The sequence below is a fragment of the Myotis brandtii genome, unplaced genomic scaffold, assembly GCF_000412655.1.
Source record: "Myotis brandtii unplaced genomic scaffold, ASM41265v1 scaffold646, whole genome shotgun sequence".
Taxonomy (NCBI): Eukaryota; Metazoa; Chordata; class Mammalia; order Chiroptera; family Vespertilionidae; genus Myotis; species Myotis brandtii.
In genome coordinates, this window is record NW_005370495.1 from 723,962 (window position 1) to 740,764 (window position 16,803).

General features: G+C 58.2%; 1 protein-coding gene across 1 annotated transcript in view; it reads right to left on the bottom strand.

The window, feature by feature from the left end:
• The window catches only part of CSMD1 (CUB and Sushi multiple domains 1), a gene marked incomplete at its 5' end in the record, with an annotated part of 650,642 nt that overhangs the window by 182,370 nt on the left and 451,469 nt on the right, over nt 1-16,803 (bottom strand). Inside the window, one exon of the mRNA XM_014528690.1 lies at nt 705-887. Within this exon, the coding sequence (XP_014384176.1) occupies nt 705-887 (183 nt within the window). The remainder of the gene's footprint in view (nt 1-704; nt 888-16,803) is intronic.

Below are 16,803 nucleotides of genomic sequence, written 5' to 3' on the forward strand. Positions count from 1 at the left end.
GAGGGGGGCATATGTAATACTTTCAACAATAAAGATTTAAAAATAAATAGACAAATAGATAAATATAAAATAAAAAAAGAACGTGCACTGAAAAACCTTCCTATTTGGTGTCCCCAAGAGTATATACTCACTTACAGCTGACAGCTCAATTGATCTTTCTTTCTTTCCCGATGTCACCCCTTGGAATGAAGCATGACTCGAAGTGTGTGCACATCTGGGGGGGGGGCAGCGCCCTCTATCTGTATACTTTTCTCTTATGGAGGGAACACCTGCTGGATTCATTTCTAGGGGGAGGTTTTGTTCTTCTCCCACATGATTTCACCTACACTTCCTCCCTTTATGTCGTTACAAAGAGCACCCTGTTTCAGCGGCTGAAGTCCAATCTCCCATTTGCCCCATCAGCTGGCTCAGCAGCAGGCGGGCAGGTGTCGGATGGAATCCACGCCAACACCCGCCGCGCTCACCACGCCTGCTGGAGGCGCTGCTGGGACCACGGTCTTTCTGGCCGATGCTCAGGTGCACTGACTAGCACAGGTGACAATGGTGACCGTGTGGGTGAGGGACCAGGCAGGGGCGAGTGAGAGACGAGGCAGGGGCAGGGCGTGAAGAGCGGGCGGTCCCCTCAGTGAGGCTGTCCTGGGCCTGGGAGCCCCCCGCCCCCGCCCAGTCTCGCTCCCCTTGGGCAGGGCCCTGGGGACACTCACACACACAGCTGGGCTTGTTGCCCGACCACTGGTTGTTCCGCTGGCAGGTGATGGCGCGCTCGCCCACCAGCTCGAAGGCCGCTTGGCACTCGAAGGTCAGGGTGTCCCCGTGCAGGAAGCTGCCGCCCGTGCGCCGCCCGTAGGCAGGGATGCCGGGGTCCCCGCAGCCCCCCTTCTCGATTTCTGCAAAAGGAGGGACAGATGGACCGTTACACAGGCACGCGGACAGCGCTTCACCGTTTAGAACACGAACACGTGGTGACCATCGCTGGTCTCCACATTATTTCCATCAGCAGTTTTAACACGGGGACTCGATTCACCCACATTCAGTTACAAGAGCCGGGAGAAGGCGCCATGTAAACGTGAGAGAAAGGCTTTAGCTGACGGTCCTCAGGGACACGCATGGCTACACAGAGGAGCTCACGATGCGGACATTATGACGAACACGGTGAGCGAGCCCTCCTGGCCACATGCTGCCTGCTCGGCACCCACAGCCGCTGCCTCCGAATCTGGGCGGTTCTCATGGCAACAGTCCAGGGAGAGGGCCCTCCCCACTGAGCATTTAAGTCCGCAGGCCCATGTGAACACTCTTTCCTTTAACTAAGGTTAGAGCTCATTCATGAGCTGAAATGAAACACGTATGGCCTCCGGATGAGAAGAAAATATGCAGAATCGACCTTTTTCCCGAAAACCTGACGGCAGTGACACCTGGACACAAAGGCCGAACGCGGCAGAGGAGCCCAGCGTGGCTCCGCCTCCAACGTTAACCGCAGGATGCAGCCACCGAGAGCCCAGCTACTCTCCACAGAGACACCCTCTCGGAAGGTCAGTGGGGTCAGGCCCTGCTCTCAAAATGAGCGGTGCGGACAGGGACGGGGAAGGCAAGATGCACGCACTCGGGGGGGTTACGGTATTTGGAGGGAAACGACAAAATAGTTAAAATGCATCTAATTTCAGTGATGACCAGTATGCGAGGCCCAATGCGGGTTCAAAGGGCGAGGGGAGAGCAGGAAGTGTGGGCCGGCAGGACCCTGGCTGAATGCTGCCCTTGCTCAATGCTCAATGTCAACTGTAGCCCAGGTTTCACAGACCCGGCTGTAAGCGGGGTGAGCATGACAGGAGCCCCACTGGGTAATGGCACAGAGGAAACCATGGCAACTAGCCACACAGAGGACAGGCCGTGGCCGGGCCTCCCGGACGGCACTGGGGTGCGAGCCATCCCCTGTACCTGCGGCAAGTCCACACAACAGCTTCCTGAATGAGCACTGAGCAGACACACCTGGGGTTGGTACCAGGAGGAGGGACCAGCATAAATGGCAGGAGGGGGGCGGAGTCAGAAGCGAGCCCATGTGGTCAGCGCCTGCAGCTGAGATGCCTGGGAAGAGGCGGGGGAGGGGCAGGGGGCACGCACCCCGCGGCTGGGAGGGGTTTTTCGCTGAGTGTGTAGGAGAAGGCATGGCAGCGCAAATTCCTGGACAAGGCGAGGCCTGGAGTTGTGTGGCAGGATGACTTCGTGGTGCTCAAGGAGTTCCTGAGGGCCAACTCACCCACCATGGATAAGCCGCTGGAATACTTCGGAGAAAACCCCAAGACCACATCCCCCTCCATGTTCTTTACCCTCTTTAGTCGCTTCGTCAAGGCCTACAAGAAAGCTGAGCAGGAGGTGGAACAGTGGAAGAAAGAAGCGGCTGCTCAGGAGGCAGGCGCTGAAACTCCAGGCAAAGGGGCCTCCCCAACACTCAAGTCCCCACCCAAGGCTCGGAGGCCACAGATGGACCTCTTGGCGGGTGGAAGAGCGAGTTTTAACGCCCGAGGATGGATTTGCGTCTCCCATGCCCACTACTGCCCGCCTCTCACCGTTCTTCACGGGGCAGCACCGGGTTAACTCAGGGTCCAGAGCACGTTGGGACTTAGGTTTCTGAGCTTCCTAACCGCCTTCTGACCAAGTTCTCCTGAGGGATGTTTGGAGGGTGACTCGGAGCTGGGTTTCGGGGTGGTGGCGGAGTCAGAAGCGAGCCCATGTGGTCAGCGCCTGCAGCTGAGATGCCTGGGAAGAGGCGGGGGAGGGGCAGGGGGCACGCACCCCGCGGCTGGGAGGGGTTTTTCGCTGAGTGTGTAGGAGAAGGCATGGCAGCGCAAATTCCTGGACAAGGCGAGGCCTGGAGTTGTGTGGCAGGATGACTTCGTGGTGCTCAAGGAGTTCCTGAGGGCCAACTCACCCACCATGGATAAGCCGCTGGAATACTTCGGAGAAAACCCCAAGACCACATCCCCCCGGAGTCAGAGGCGAGCCCATGTGGTCAGCGCCTGCAGCCAAGATGCCTGGGAAGAGGTGGGGGAGGGGAAGGGGGCACACACCCCGCGGCTGGGAGGGGGTTTGCGCTGAGTGTGTGGGAGAAGGCATGGCAGGGTGTCAGGGTGAGCACACGCTTAAAAGATCATCCGCAGGGCTGGCGGGGAGGGCACAGGGCTGGCGGAGTGGGCGCAGGGCAAAGGGAGGGGGTGTTTATTTTTTTTTATTTCAGAGAAGAAGGGAGAGGGAGAGAGAGATAGAAACATCAGCACCTGCGGAACCAGCCCTACATCCCCATGGACACAGGCTGCCGCAGTGCCCGCCGGAGACCCCCGGGACCCCCCTGCAGGTCAGGGTGAGCACACGCTTAAAAGATCGTCCGCAAGGCTGACGGGGAGGGCACAGGGCTGGCGGAGTGGGCGCAGGGCAAAGGGAGGGGGTGTTTATTTTTTTTTATTTCAGAGAAGAAGGGAGAGGGAGAGAGAGATAGAAACATCAGTGATGAGAGAATCATGGGTCGGCTGCCTCCTGCATGCCCCACACTGGGTATGGAGCCTGTAACCCGGGCATGTGCCCTGACTGGGAATTGAACCATGACCTCCTGATTCATAGGTCGACGCTCAGCCACTGAGCCACGTTGGCGGGTGGAAGAGCGAGTTTTAACGCCCGAGGATGGATTTGCGTCTCCCATGCCCACTACTGCCCGCCTCTCACCGTTCTTCACGGGGCAGCACCGGGTTAACTCAGGGTCCAGAGCACGTTGGGACTTAGGTTTCTGAGCTTCCTAACCGCCTTCTGACCAAGTTCTCCTGAGGGATGTTTGGAGGGTGACTCGGAGCTGGGTTTCGGGGTGGTTTTAAGGTAGATGTCACGGTGTGGGCACCCACCCCCCACCCCCCGCCCTGGAGATGGATCCAGGGATGGCCCAGTCCACGTGGGAGGAGGAGCTGCCCCCTGAAGTGTGGGATACCTGGGAAGAGGGCCAGCTCGCAGGGTCACAATGCATCCAGACCCCACCACGGCGGTGGGACTACCTCTGTTTCCTCGAGCAGCAGAGCAAGAGGAACAGAAAACACAACAAAGGTGGGCACCGGGCACAGGCTCACACGTCACTAACCGCAGGGGCCATGATAGGAGGAAGGGCCCCTTCCAGCAACAGGGGCTGAGTGCCCCAGGGGCACATGGGCCACCGAGCTGCAGGCGGCACCTCCTTAAGGACGGGAGGGGGTTCAGGTTGTGGCCTTCCACGGAGCACAGCCAGGCGGGGCCAGACTTGAACTGAGGCCTGGAGGCCTGAATCATGTCTCTCCCATGGACACCAGCCAGCAGGCCTGGCTCAGCACAGACAAGAGCCTGCGCCTGGTGTGGCCTCAGAAGGACCTGGGAAACGTCCTATGCAGGTGGCCCAGACCCTCGGGGCAGGAACACAGAGCACAGAGCTGTTTCTAAAAGTGGTATCTGGCCCTGGCCGGTGTGGCTCCGTGGAGAGAGCGTCGGCCTGCGGACCCAAGGGTTTGCATGTGCCCTGACTGGGAATTGAACTGTGACCTCCTGGTTCATAGGTCGATGCTCAGCCACTGAGCCACGTCAGCGGATGGAAGAGTGAGTTTTAATGCCCGTGGATGGATTTGCGTCTCCCACACGCACTACTGTCCGCCTTCCGCAGTTCTTCACGGGCCGGCACCGATTAACTCAGGGTCCAGAGCACGTTGGGACTTAGGTTTTCTGAGCGACCTAACCGCCTTCTGACCAAGTTCTCCTTAGGGATGTTTGGAGGGTGACTCGGAGCTGGGTTTCGGGGTAGTTTTAAGGTAGATGCCACAGTGTGGGCACTGCCCCCGCTCCCCCGCCCCTGAGATGGATCCAGGGATGGCCCAGTCCACGCGGGAGGAGGGGCTGCCCCCTGAGGTGTGGGATACCTGGAAGGGGGCCAGCTCGCGGGGTCACAATGCATCCAGACCCCATCACGGGGGTGGGACCACCTCTGTTTCCTCGAGCAGCAGAGCAAGAGGAACAGAAAACACAACAAAGGTGGGCACCGGGCACAGGCTCACACGTCACTAACCGCAGGGGCCGTGATAGGAGGAAGGGCCCCTTCCAGCAACAGGGGCTGAGTGCCCCGGGGGCACAGGGGCCACCGAGCTGCAGGCGGCAACTCCTAAGGACGGGCAGGGTTCAGGTTGTGGCCCCCGACGGAGCACAGCCAGGCGGGGCCAGACTTGAACTGAGGCCTGGAGGCCTGAACCACGTCTCTCCCATGGACACCAGCCAGCAGGCCTGGCTCAGCACAGACAAGAGCCTGTGCCCGGTGTGGCCTCAGAAGGACCTGGGAAACGTCCTATGCAGGTGGCCCAGACCCTCGGGGCAGGAACACAGAGCACAGAGCTGTTTCTAAAAGTGGTATCTGGCCCTGGCCGGTGTGGCTCCGTGGAGAGAGCGTCGGCCTGCGGACCCAAGGGTCCTGGGAGCGATTCCGGTCAAGGGCACGTACCTCGGTTGCCAGCCCTCCCTGGTCCTGGGGCTGGTGCGGGAGGCAACCAATCAGTGTGTTTCCCTCACATGACTGTTTCTCTGTGTCTTTCCGTCTCTCTTCCACGCTCCCTAAAAACCAATGGGAAAATATCCTCTGGTGAGGACTTAAAAAATAAAAATGAAAAGTAAATAAAAGTGATATTTGCACAGCCAATCCGGACCACCTGCTGCAGGACGCTGGCAGGATTAGAATCGAATCGAACTCTACGCACAGCGCCGAGTCAGTGGAAACAAAGCCGCCCGCCCGCTGCACACCCCGAGCATGTCACTCTGTGGCAGGGGCAGCTGGCCCGGGCGCGGATATCCCGCTGATCTGTGCTCAGCGTTCAGAACAGAAAGGGAAGGATGCGTCTCTAAGTTCTTTTGGACATAAGCTGCGAGGTCAGCGGAGATAAATTAAAATGCGAAACGAGACAAAATGGGACAGTGGCCGGAGTGGCTTCCACACAGAAATCGTGAAGGAGGTGAGATGTAAGTGCGCACTGAGAGCGTGGGGATCAAGCCAGCTGCTCCGTCCCGGCTCCGCCTGGTTTCTGCTGTAACCACCAGGCGGCCCGGCACCGTTGGTGGGACGAGGTGGCCGGTGCGGGTGCTCTCTGACCTGCCTGCTTCCCAGTCCGGCCATTTCCTCGGCTTCTCAGCGCATGTGCATGGTGGTCCCGAAGGAAGAGAAAACGGTGCAAGCGATTCCGGTCAAGGGCACGTACCTCGGTTGCCAGCCCTCCCTGGTCCTGGGGCTGGTGCGGGAGGCAACCAATCAGTGTGTTTCCCTCACATGACTGTTTCTCTGTGTCTTTCCGTCTCTCTTCCACGCTCCCTAAAAACCAATGGGAAAATATCCTCTGGTGAGGACTTAAAAAATAAAAATGAAAAGTAAATAAAAGTGATATTTGCACAGCCAATCCGGACCACCTGCTGCAGGACGCTGGCAGGATTAGAATCGAATCGAACTCTACGCACAGCGCCGAGTCAGTGGAAACAAAGCCGCCCGCCCGCTGCACACCCCGAGCATGTCACTCTGTGGCAGGGGCAGCTGGCCCGGGCGCGGATATCCCGCTGATCTGTGCTCAGCGTTCAGAACAGAAAGGGAAGGATGCGTCTCTAAGTTCTTTTGGACATAAGCTGCGAGGTCAGCGGAGATAAATTAAAATGCGAAACGAGACAAAATGGGACAGTGGCCGGAGTGGCTTCCACACAGAAATCGTGAAGGAGGTGAGATGTAAGTGCGCACTGAGAGCGTGGGGATCAAGCCAGCTGCTCCGTCCCGGCTCCGCCTGGTTTCTGCCATAACCGCCAGGCGGCCTGGCACTGTTGGTGGGACGAGCTGGCCGGTGCAGGTGCTCTCTGACTTGCCTGCTTCCCAGTCCGGCCATTTCCTCGGCTTCTCAGCGCATGTGCATGGTGGTCCCGAAGGAAGAGAAAACGGTGCATGTTTAAGTGTGTGGGGGGGCACTTTTAACTTTAGAAATGAGAGAGCAGGTTTAGTAAATTACTGGCTCTGTCAACTGTTTTTCTCAGAAGATAGTGCAGCGGTTCTCAACCTGTGGGTCTCAACCCCTTTGGTGGTTGAATGACCTTTTCACAGGGGTCGCCTAAGACCATCCTGCATATCAGATATTTACATGACGATTCATAACAGTAGCAACATGACAGTTATGAAGTAGCCACGAAAATAATTTTATGGTTGGGTCACAACATGAGGAACTATATTTAAAGGGCCAGAAGGTTGAGAACCACTGAGATAGCGACTGTACAAAGTGAAAGCTCTCCTTTGCCTAGCCCTGCACACGCCTTAGTTCTCGGCCCTCGAACATGAACCCACTGCTTCCTCCTCCAGGCTCCAGGGAGACGGATGGTCCCGCGCCTGCAGACCCGCACCCTCCACCTCCTGTACCGAGAGAGACGCGCCTTTCACCTCGCCCGTCGGTGCTGCCGGGTGACGGCCACCTTCAGTGCTGGAGGTACTGCTCCGTGGCTGCTACCGCGATGAGTGCCTTGCGCCCGCTGGACGAAGACCCTGCCGTGGCGGAGGCGGACTTCGCTGTGCAGTTCACCGTGTTCCCGGCTGCTTTTGCCGACGTTGCTCTTCAATTAGGCGGGACGTGTGGGCCCTTGATTATCCAATTATCTGTGCCCTGGAGCCCAGCTCTGCCTCATCAGGCCCGCCGCCCAGCTGGCGGGGAGCCGGCTGCCTGGTGTGCGCTGGTTAGGCCTCTCCCACAGGCCATGCCATTTCCTGCTGGCACGTGGCTCTGCCCTCCACGGGCACCACAGACAGCTGTCTGGCACGCGCTTATCTGGGGCACAGCACTGAAGTAACTGCTCGTCGACAACTGCCCAGGGAGGCCACCGGCAGAACCGCGCCCCCTCGCCACTCCTGTGCTGGGACCCGAGCCCCGTGGGCTGTGTCTGGAGACGGGGACGCTGAGGAACCGTAAAGGTTCAATGAGCCCGGCCGGTGCGGCTCAGTGGCTGAGTGTCGACCTCTGAACCAGGAGGTCAGGTTCAATTCCCAGTCAGGGCACAGGCCTGGGTTGCAGGCTCGGTCCCCAGTGTAGGGCGAGCAGGAGCAGCCAATTGATGCTTCTCTTTCATAAAGGTCTCTCTCTCCCCCCTCACTTCCTCTCTGAAATCAATAAAAATACGTTTTTTGAAAAGATGAAGTTACTTTTCTATTTGTTCAAAATGCTCCCGCTTTATTTCCCGGTTTCTGACCCTGTGGCTTTGCTTTTCTCCTCTGGCAGGGCCTCCCGCTGCGCAACCTTCTTCCTCTAACGATTTCCTACGGAATTCCTTCTGCTTCTCAAGTTGGGAATTAGGGAAACAACAGGCTCTCTTAACTTCCCTTTGCTCCTAAATCAAGGGGTGGTTTCTGTTTGTGGTGGGGGCCTGTGGGGTGGGCGGTGGGCGGTGGCCTCTCTTTCCTAATTAGAGCCCGGACCCCTGCTGAGCCGCCTGCATCACCTCCGCAAGGCCACCCACCCGTGTCTGAGCGGACAGGACGGGCGTCCTGGGTGTCGGCTCGGCAGTCACTCGCCTTCTGGGACGAGCCAGCCATCCGGCTCCCACCAGTGTCTTTCTGGTCTCAAGCTAAACTGCGGTTTGCATTGGCTTTTTAAAAGTTCTTAGCCTTCTGGGACGAGCCATGGCCGCCCGGCTCCCACCAGTGTCTTTCTGGTCTCAAGCTAAACTGCGGTTTGCATTGGCTTTTTAAAAGTTCTTTTGTTTTCTGTGAATCCTCACTGGAGGACATTTTTCCATCGATTTTTAGAGAGAGTGGAGGGGAGGGCGGGAGAGAGAGAAACATCGATGTGAGAGAGACATGTTCTTAGGTTGCCTCCTGCACCTGCTCTGACCTGGGCTGGGTATCGAACCTGCAACCCAGGTACGTGCCCTTGACCCGGAAGGGAACCCATGACCCTTCGGTGAGAGGGCCGATGCTCCACCCACCTGGCGACCCTGGCTGGGGGGTCATTGGGTTTTACTTCCATCCCTGAGAGCAGATCTGAGCAGATTCTTTACTGTCCGAGTCCCGGGCAGTGAGACGGCTGGTGTGGCCCAGTGGCCCCCTGCCCTGGTCCTTGGGCCCTGCCTCTGGTCACATCAGGGAACCAGATGAGCAGCGCCTCACCCTGTGGAGGTCCCCGGGCCACCTTCCCTCCAGGACCCACTGTCCCCTCTCAGGCAGCGGGACGGAGCCTGCCCCTGCTTCCCTAAAGGGAAGATCTGAGGGCCGCCCCGGCGCTGGGAGCCGCCCGCTGTCAGGACCCGAGGGACGAACAGCATCCGAAGCTCCCAGCCTCACCTTAGGAATGCAGACCCTGCGAGCTCGCTCAGGTGGGCGTCTACTGAACAACACGGACCAGCAAACAAACAGAGACAGACTCAGAGACAGAACAGACTGCCAGCTGTCAGAGGGGGAGGGAGGGGAGCTGGTGACGCAGGTGCAGCCAGCCCTGCCAGCCGGCGTGGCTCGGAGGTTAGCCTCTCCCCGTGAGCCAGGAGCAGGTCTGAGAGGGGTGTCGGCAGTCACTACTTTACCAGCCGCTGGGGTCCTGATCCTTAAAACATCAGTGAGGCCGACAACGAGAGGGAAGAGCATGAGCAGACGCCGCCCTGGTCACCAACCCCACGCTATCCTGGTCACCAACCCCACACCATCCTGGTCACCAACCCCACGCCGCCCTGGTCACCAACCCCACACCATCCTGGTCACCAACCCCACGCAGCCCTGGTCACCAACCCCACACCATCCTGGTCACCAACCCCACGCAGCCCTGGTCACCAACCCCACACCATCCTGGTCACCAACCCCACGCAGCCCTGGTCACCAACCCCACACCATCCTGGTCACCAACCCCACGCAGCCCTGGTCACCAACCCCACACCATCCTGGTCACCAACCCCACGCAGCCCTGGTCACCAACCCCACACCATCCTGGTCACCAACCCCACGCAGCCCTGGTCACCAACCCCACACCATCCTGGTCACCAACCCCACGCAGCCCTGGTCACCAACCCCACACCATCCTGGTCACCAACCCCACGCAGCCCTGGTCACCAACCCCACACCATCCTGGTCACCAACCCCACGCAGCCCTGGTCACCAACCCCACACCATCCTGGTCACCAACCCCACGCAGCCCTGGTCACCAACCCCACACCATCCTGGTCACCAACCCCACGCAGCCCTGGTCACCAACCCAAACCCCCCCGCCCTGGTCACCAACCCCATGCCATCCTGGTCACTGTGGCTGCACAGCGAGTCTTCCCATTTTACTATTTTTCAAATGTATGTCAGCTACTCCAGGTCCTTTGCCTTTCCACATCCATTCTAGGGTAATCTTGTCTAGTTCTTCCAAAAAAACTGGCTGAGATCTTCACAGCAACCACACAGACCAATCTGGGGAGAGCTGGCACCTTCCTCTGTTGGAGTCGGCCACAGCGGGTCTCTCCGTTTGTGTCGATCTTTGATTTCTTCCCAGAACACTGTCATTTCAGCCCCAAGTCCTAGACGTTGGGTTAACGTCCACCCAAGCATTTCATCGTTTTGAGTGATTGTAAATGCTATTGGACTCTGATTTGGGTGATAGCAGGTTTATTGCTAGAATACAGAAATCCAATGGTGTTCAGATGCTCGTCTTGTGTCCTACAATTCCCAGCCTGGCTTTCTGGTTCTATGAGTTCTTCTGTGAGTTTTGGGGGGCATGCTAGACAGACAAACAGATCATCTGAAAACAGAGTCTGTTTAATTTCTCGCTTTCCCATGTGTATGGCTGTTATTGCTTTTCTTCCTCTTTGAAATGAGTAGGACTTCCGGTACCGGGAGGGCGTGGAGGGCGCCCCCGGCCTTATTATTGGTCTTGCGGGGAGGACGCAGCCCTCACCACTCCGCTCCCTGGAAGCAGGAGGGGTTATTGTAGCTGCTCTCCGTCAAATTCGGCAGAGTCCCCTCTGCCCTATTTTTCCAAAGACTTTCATCAGGAGGGGGAGCCGTGGCTGGTTGAAGGGTGCCCCCCCCCAAATATCCAGCAACCTCCTCATTCTGGAAAACTGCATGTGAATTCACATGGAAAATGGGTCATGGTACATGCGATTTGGTTAAAGGTCTTCAGACAAAGAGACTGCCTGTGTTCTCTGGATGAGACGCGAACCTAAGACACACAGAGGAGAAGAGGAAGTAGAGACAGGCAGCTACCGGAGAGACGTGGCCAGGAGGCCAGGAGTTGTGTGGCCAGGAGGCCAGGAGCCACGTGGCCAGGAGGCCAGGGCGCTGGGTGACCCAGGTGCTGGGAGAAGCAAGGAGAGCTTCTCCCTGGGGCTGAGAGCACGCCCACCCTGGTCTGACCGGGGCCTCCGGGAGCACAGAAGCCCACGTTCCTACAGTCATGAGCCAGCGGGTCCGGGGACTCCTGCGCTCGGGAAAGGAGTGCCGCTGTGGGTGGGATGCTGCAGGTGCCTTCTCTGCATCCGCTGATGCGACCATTTTATGTTTCCTGTCCCGTCCCCAGGCTGGATGGCACTGGCTGGCTCTCAGGTGCTGGGCCGCCTTCCACCCCTGGGAGAGAGACTCCGACAGTCCTGAGGGCACGGCCGGCCCTTCTCTCCTCTGCGGAGCCTTCGTGCCGTCGACTCGGGGTCATCGGGCTCCACGACAACCGACAGGTGTTCTCTCTCCAACGGGCTGCACTGACTGTGCAGAATCGGCGTCACTTTTCCTTAAAGATGGTTTATTATTTGCGATTATTCAACTGGCTCAGTCCCCCTATGAATCAAAATATTTTGTTTTAAACTCATAATTGCAATGAATTAATTGTGTGTTTAGGTGACAATTTTCTTTAATCCTCACCTGAGGATAGGTTTCTTGCTTTCTTTTTAGAGAGAGAGAAAGGGAAAGAGAGATAGAGAGAGAGAAACATGGATGTGAGAAACATCAGTCAGTTGCCTCCCATACGTGCCCCGACCAGGGATCCAACCAAAACCTTTCGGGTGTGAAAGACAACGGCGCAACCCACTGAGCCACCTGGCAAGGGGCTGGTGACATTTTTTCAAAAGGAAATCAAGGATTGTATTTATGACAATGATACTTCCTGAAAAACCTAAGATATACACTAAAAAGAGGTATTTTCTGCACACCTTGTGCTTTAAAAATATGTGAAAAGAGAAATTCACAAGGCTATTTATGAGTTTGGAAGACTGAATGAATAAATTATGCCCCATCCAAGTACACTATAGAGTGCTGTGTAGCACGATGGGGAGGGAGGGAGAGAGAGAGAGAGAGAGAAAGAGAGAGAGAGAGAGAGAGTGCGAGCAAAAGAGAGTAAGGAGGGTGGGTAGAGGGAGAATCGGAGCAGTTTTCTTACACGCCGTGGAAATGCAATCAGAACAATGCACACTGGGCAGACTCTACAGGCCGATGGATGCTCTTTTTTCTCCAAATAAACGGCAAGAATAAAAAGCAGACAGGATGCAAGTATAAGCTAAGGTATTTTCAATACCACCAGCCAATCACAAGCGCTAAACACTGAATTTTAGTAACAATTTCAGTCCTTGGAGCCTTGGAAGGCTGGAGAGGGGACCACGCTTGCATGTGGTCTCACAGGCAATGAAGAGGTCGTTTCTCTGTGACCTCACAGCACAGGCACTGACAGGTGGGAGATGTCACAGGGCGCGGGGGCACTGCCACCTCACTGACCCCCCAAAGCCCGAGGCAGGTGTCATGGGGTCCACGTCTCAGACAAAGAGGAAACATCACCACAGAGACGACTTCCAGCCCCAGCTCAGCGCAGGGACAGCGATGCGCCCGGCCTCCCATGCACTTTGTTATTTAAGGAGCAGAGGCCTCAGGGGTGAGGCCACGGAGGAGCCTGGAGGAGAGGGTGTCAGTGGGGAGATGCCTGCAACAAGCCTCATGGACATGCCTTTCAAATGGGGGGCAGGGGAGCCCGGGCCACGGAGCAGGCGAGGCTTTCTGATCGATTTTCATAAAACTGCAGGAATGAGAACAAAGACATCCACCTCGGAAGAGGATAAAACTCTGAGGAAAAGCCAAGAAAGAGAACAGCAAAGGCAACAGAGGGGTTGTGTCCTCCCACAGGGCGTATAATCCAGCTCCGTACGTGATAGAAAAGGGGAAGCATGAGATTCAGATCCACCGTGATGGCTGGGAGGGAGCTTGCACATGGAGGAAGCCATGCGATGGGCTAGTCTGGGCGCCGCTGGGAGGGGAGCAGCAGTCGCACACGCGTCCGGGCCGGTGGGTAATTGCATTTCTGACAGGGAAGTGAAAAGTTTGGAGAGATAACCGTCAAGACGAAATGGACTGAAAACTGATGTGAAAAGTGAGTTGCCATGGAATTGCCTTTCAGACGGGCAACCGCCTCCGCCTGGGGCGGGGGGATAGGGAACGGGGGATAGGGAACGGGGGAGTAGGAAATGGGGGGGTCTGTGTGAATGTGTTTTCCGAAGCTCGATGAGGCCAGGGGGAGACCGCGGGAAGCAAACCCACTCCCGAACCCATCGCGTGAGCTGCTGAAACTCAGCCCTCGTTTTCTTAGGCAGCCTGCAGAGCTCGCTCGCCTGTTTGCAAACCACAGTGAAATTACAGCTTCCAACAGGGGGCCCTTTATAGACCGTAATGAGCTCTCATATCTAATATGAAACGAATCCAGACTGAACCCCACGCCCTCCCCCCTCACAGGTACTGGCCCCGGGGGTCGGGGAGGAGCGATGAGCTGGCCACATGGGGGCCAGGAAGGAAAGTGGGAAACACTGCCCGCCTCAGCTCAGACCCCACAGGCCCGGCTGCTCTGCGGAGGGCGCAGTGCTGAGCGGAGCAAGAGAAAAGCTGGTGAGGAAATCTAGTTCCAAAAAAAAAATCTTAGAAATGTTTGACAGAAGGAAACAAGAAAATATGCTTTTTTTTTTTTCAGAGAGGAAGAGAGAAGGGGAGAGAGATGGAAACATCAGTGATGAGAGAGAATCATGGATCGGCTGCCTCCTGCACGCCCCCCACTGGGGATCGAACCCACAACCCAGGCATGTGCCCCGACCAGGAATTGAACCGTGACCTCCTGGTTCCTAGGTCGATGCTCAGCCACGGAGCCACGCTGGCCGGCCCATGTTTTTGGAACTGGCTTTGCTGTGTGTATCCTAAGCACAAAACGGCGCAGGATGAGGTCATGTGGACTGGGACTCGGACCTCGACAAGACAGAGCCGGTTAGATACATGGGCCCGTGTTGGTGGCTCTCACGTTCTCAGTTCTGAGTTCCGGCCGACATTCCCCGCAAACCTGCTCTCCCGCGGACGGCGTGGCCAGGTCCCGCGCTCCCGGAGGAGGAGGAGGCGCAGATGGAAGGATGGAGACACAGGCAGAACGTGAGCTCCTGCTCAGGAGGCGGAAGGTCCTCAACAGGACGAAGTGCCAGTTCTCTCAGCTCCAGGCTCCGGGCTGCACCCTCCTCAGGAGCCGCCCAGCAGGCCCTGCCTCTCGCTGGGGCCCGGGGGCCGCCCACATCGATGCCAGTGGCACCAAGACCAGCTCCCCGGCCTCCACCTGGGGCAACTCTGATGGGTCACCCAGCTCCAGAACTTTCTGTGGCATCTGGGGGGGGGCACCTGCCCCATGCGCTCTGCTCAGCGTCCTGCCCCCCCGTCCTGCCCCCAACCGCCCCGACACACCACCACCTCAGCCACCCAGCACAGGGCTCCTGCTCAGAGACACATCAGGCCCTCGGTCTCCTTTTAAACCCACGTTAGATACGAGGCCGCATCTCCCAACCGCCCCGACACACCACCACCTCTCAGCCACCGCACAGGGCTCCTGCTCAGAGACACATCAGGCCCTCGGTCTCCTTTTAAACCCACGTTAGATACGAGGCCGCATCTCCCGTGAAAGTGAAAGTAGGAACTCCAGGCGCGGAAGGCCGCCGGCATTTCCCCGGGATCCACGTGGGATAAAGCAAAAGGTTGGGGGAGCATCTCACGCAGCTGCTCCCAGTCCCGTCCCGGGAACTTGGGGAACCGCCTGTTCCTCCGACGGGCACTCTCCTGTCTGCTCCTCCCAGGCCGTCACCTCACAGGCACCAGGCAGGGCCGCGGGGTCACCTTCCCCAGGGACCAGCGAGGGCCATCTGCTCAGTCACACCCGCCTCCAGCTCCCCTCGGGCCCTAAGTGCCTGCAGTTCCACGGGGTGAGGGAGAGTCCGTGCCACGCAAGGGGCCACAGGAGATGGAGAGAGACGGGCTACTCTGGGAACGGTCTGTCCACCTTCCTTCCTGCCTGCCTGTCTGTCTGTCTGTCTGCACGTACAGCAGGGGAGGAGGCCTGTGCCACGAAAGGGGCCACAGGAGATGGAGAGAGGTGGGCTAATCTGGGAACGGTCTGTCCACCTTCCTGCCTGTCTGTCTGTCTGCACGTACAGCAGGGGAGGAGGCCCACCATTGGAGGGAGTCTGCTCTGTTCAGTCTGCGCATTCAAACGCTAACCTCGCCTGAGCCCTTCACAGACACCAGTGCATGCCCGACCGAGGGCTGGGGCACCCTGCGCTCAGGCGAGGTGACCCCATAAAGGACCCTCCCAGGAGCCCGGCCACTGGGGCTCAGAGGATCGAGCTGCCACCGGGCAGGTGCCCTGACCGGGAATCGAACCCCGACCTCCTGGGTCCTAGGTCGATGCTCAGCCACGGAGCCACGCCCCCGGGCAGGCAGACACTTCTTAACGACCTGCCTCGGGGGCTGGATGTGCAGTGGCTTCTGGTTACATGTTCCAGCTCCGGGTGGACAGCACCCCCAGACGCCAGCCGGTCTCTCACCTCCTCACACAGAGTCGGAGAGCAATCGCCTCCCGGCTCCTCCGATCACGCGGCTCACGCCCCCCTGCCCTGCCCTGCGTCTTGCAGAGGCTTCCAGGGGCTCAGCGCTTCCTGAAGGAGCCGGGGTAACACTGGGGGCGGCTCAGAGGGAGGCCCAGGACACGCCCCGTGGACCATCGGCGGCTCAGATGCTCCTGCTAAGAGAGGCCGAGCCGGTCTCCAGCCCGGGCAGAGCCACTGCGTCGCCTCCTTGCCACATGCACCTGCACCCGCTCCCGCACCCGCACCCGCACCCGCACCAGTGTTTCAGGGGACCCCGGCTTTGCTATCCGCTCTCTCCGACGCTCAGCTCAGGAAGTCGCTCAGGGACAACCGGGCTCCGACCTCCAGGGATGGTGACCGGCCACAGGACCAGGCACGGGATGGGCACTGGGGACTTTAGTTGGCACGGCTCCACCTCATAACCTTTCCTGATAGCAACTTACACATCGGTTCTTTCTCTCCTTTCAGCAGCTCCCCGACAGTAAACAGCCCGGATCATCGCCAGCTTATCGGATCACAGTTCTTTGTAATTTAACAAAAAACCCCACTTAACTTATGGGAAGTATCTAGACTTCTGAAGAGTTAGAGAGGTGTGTGGACCATACGCTCATGTGTCACCCTGAATGCCCGCTGCTTCCTCACACTGGTTCACAGTAGCACGGTCTTTGTAATGACGGTGTTTCTGGCCGGGAGTACAGGGACCCGAGTGGGTTTCAGATGTCATTTCTGGGTGATTTGATCAAGTCGCTGCCCGTCCTGGTCATCTGTGAGGGGTGGGAATGGCGCTGGCGAGATTCCTCCTGACAAGTCACTGTGGCTGGGAGTCCCGCCCTGGCCGGTGTCCGTACAGGACACGTGGCTGGTTGCCCGGCAGGCGCCCTGGACACTGGGGAGGCCCGGGGGAGGGAGGCTGCCAGG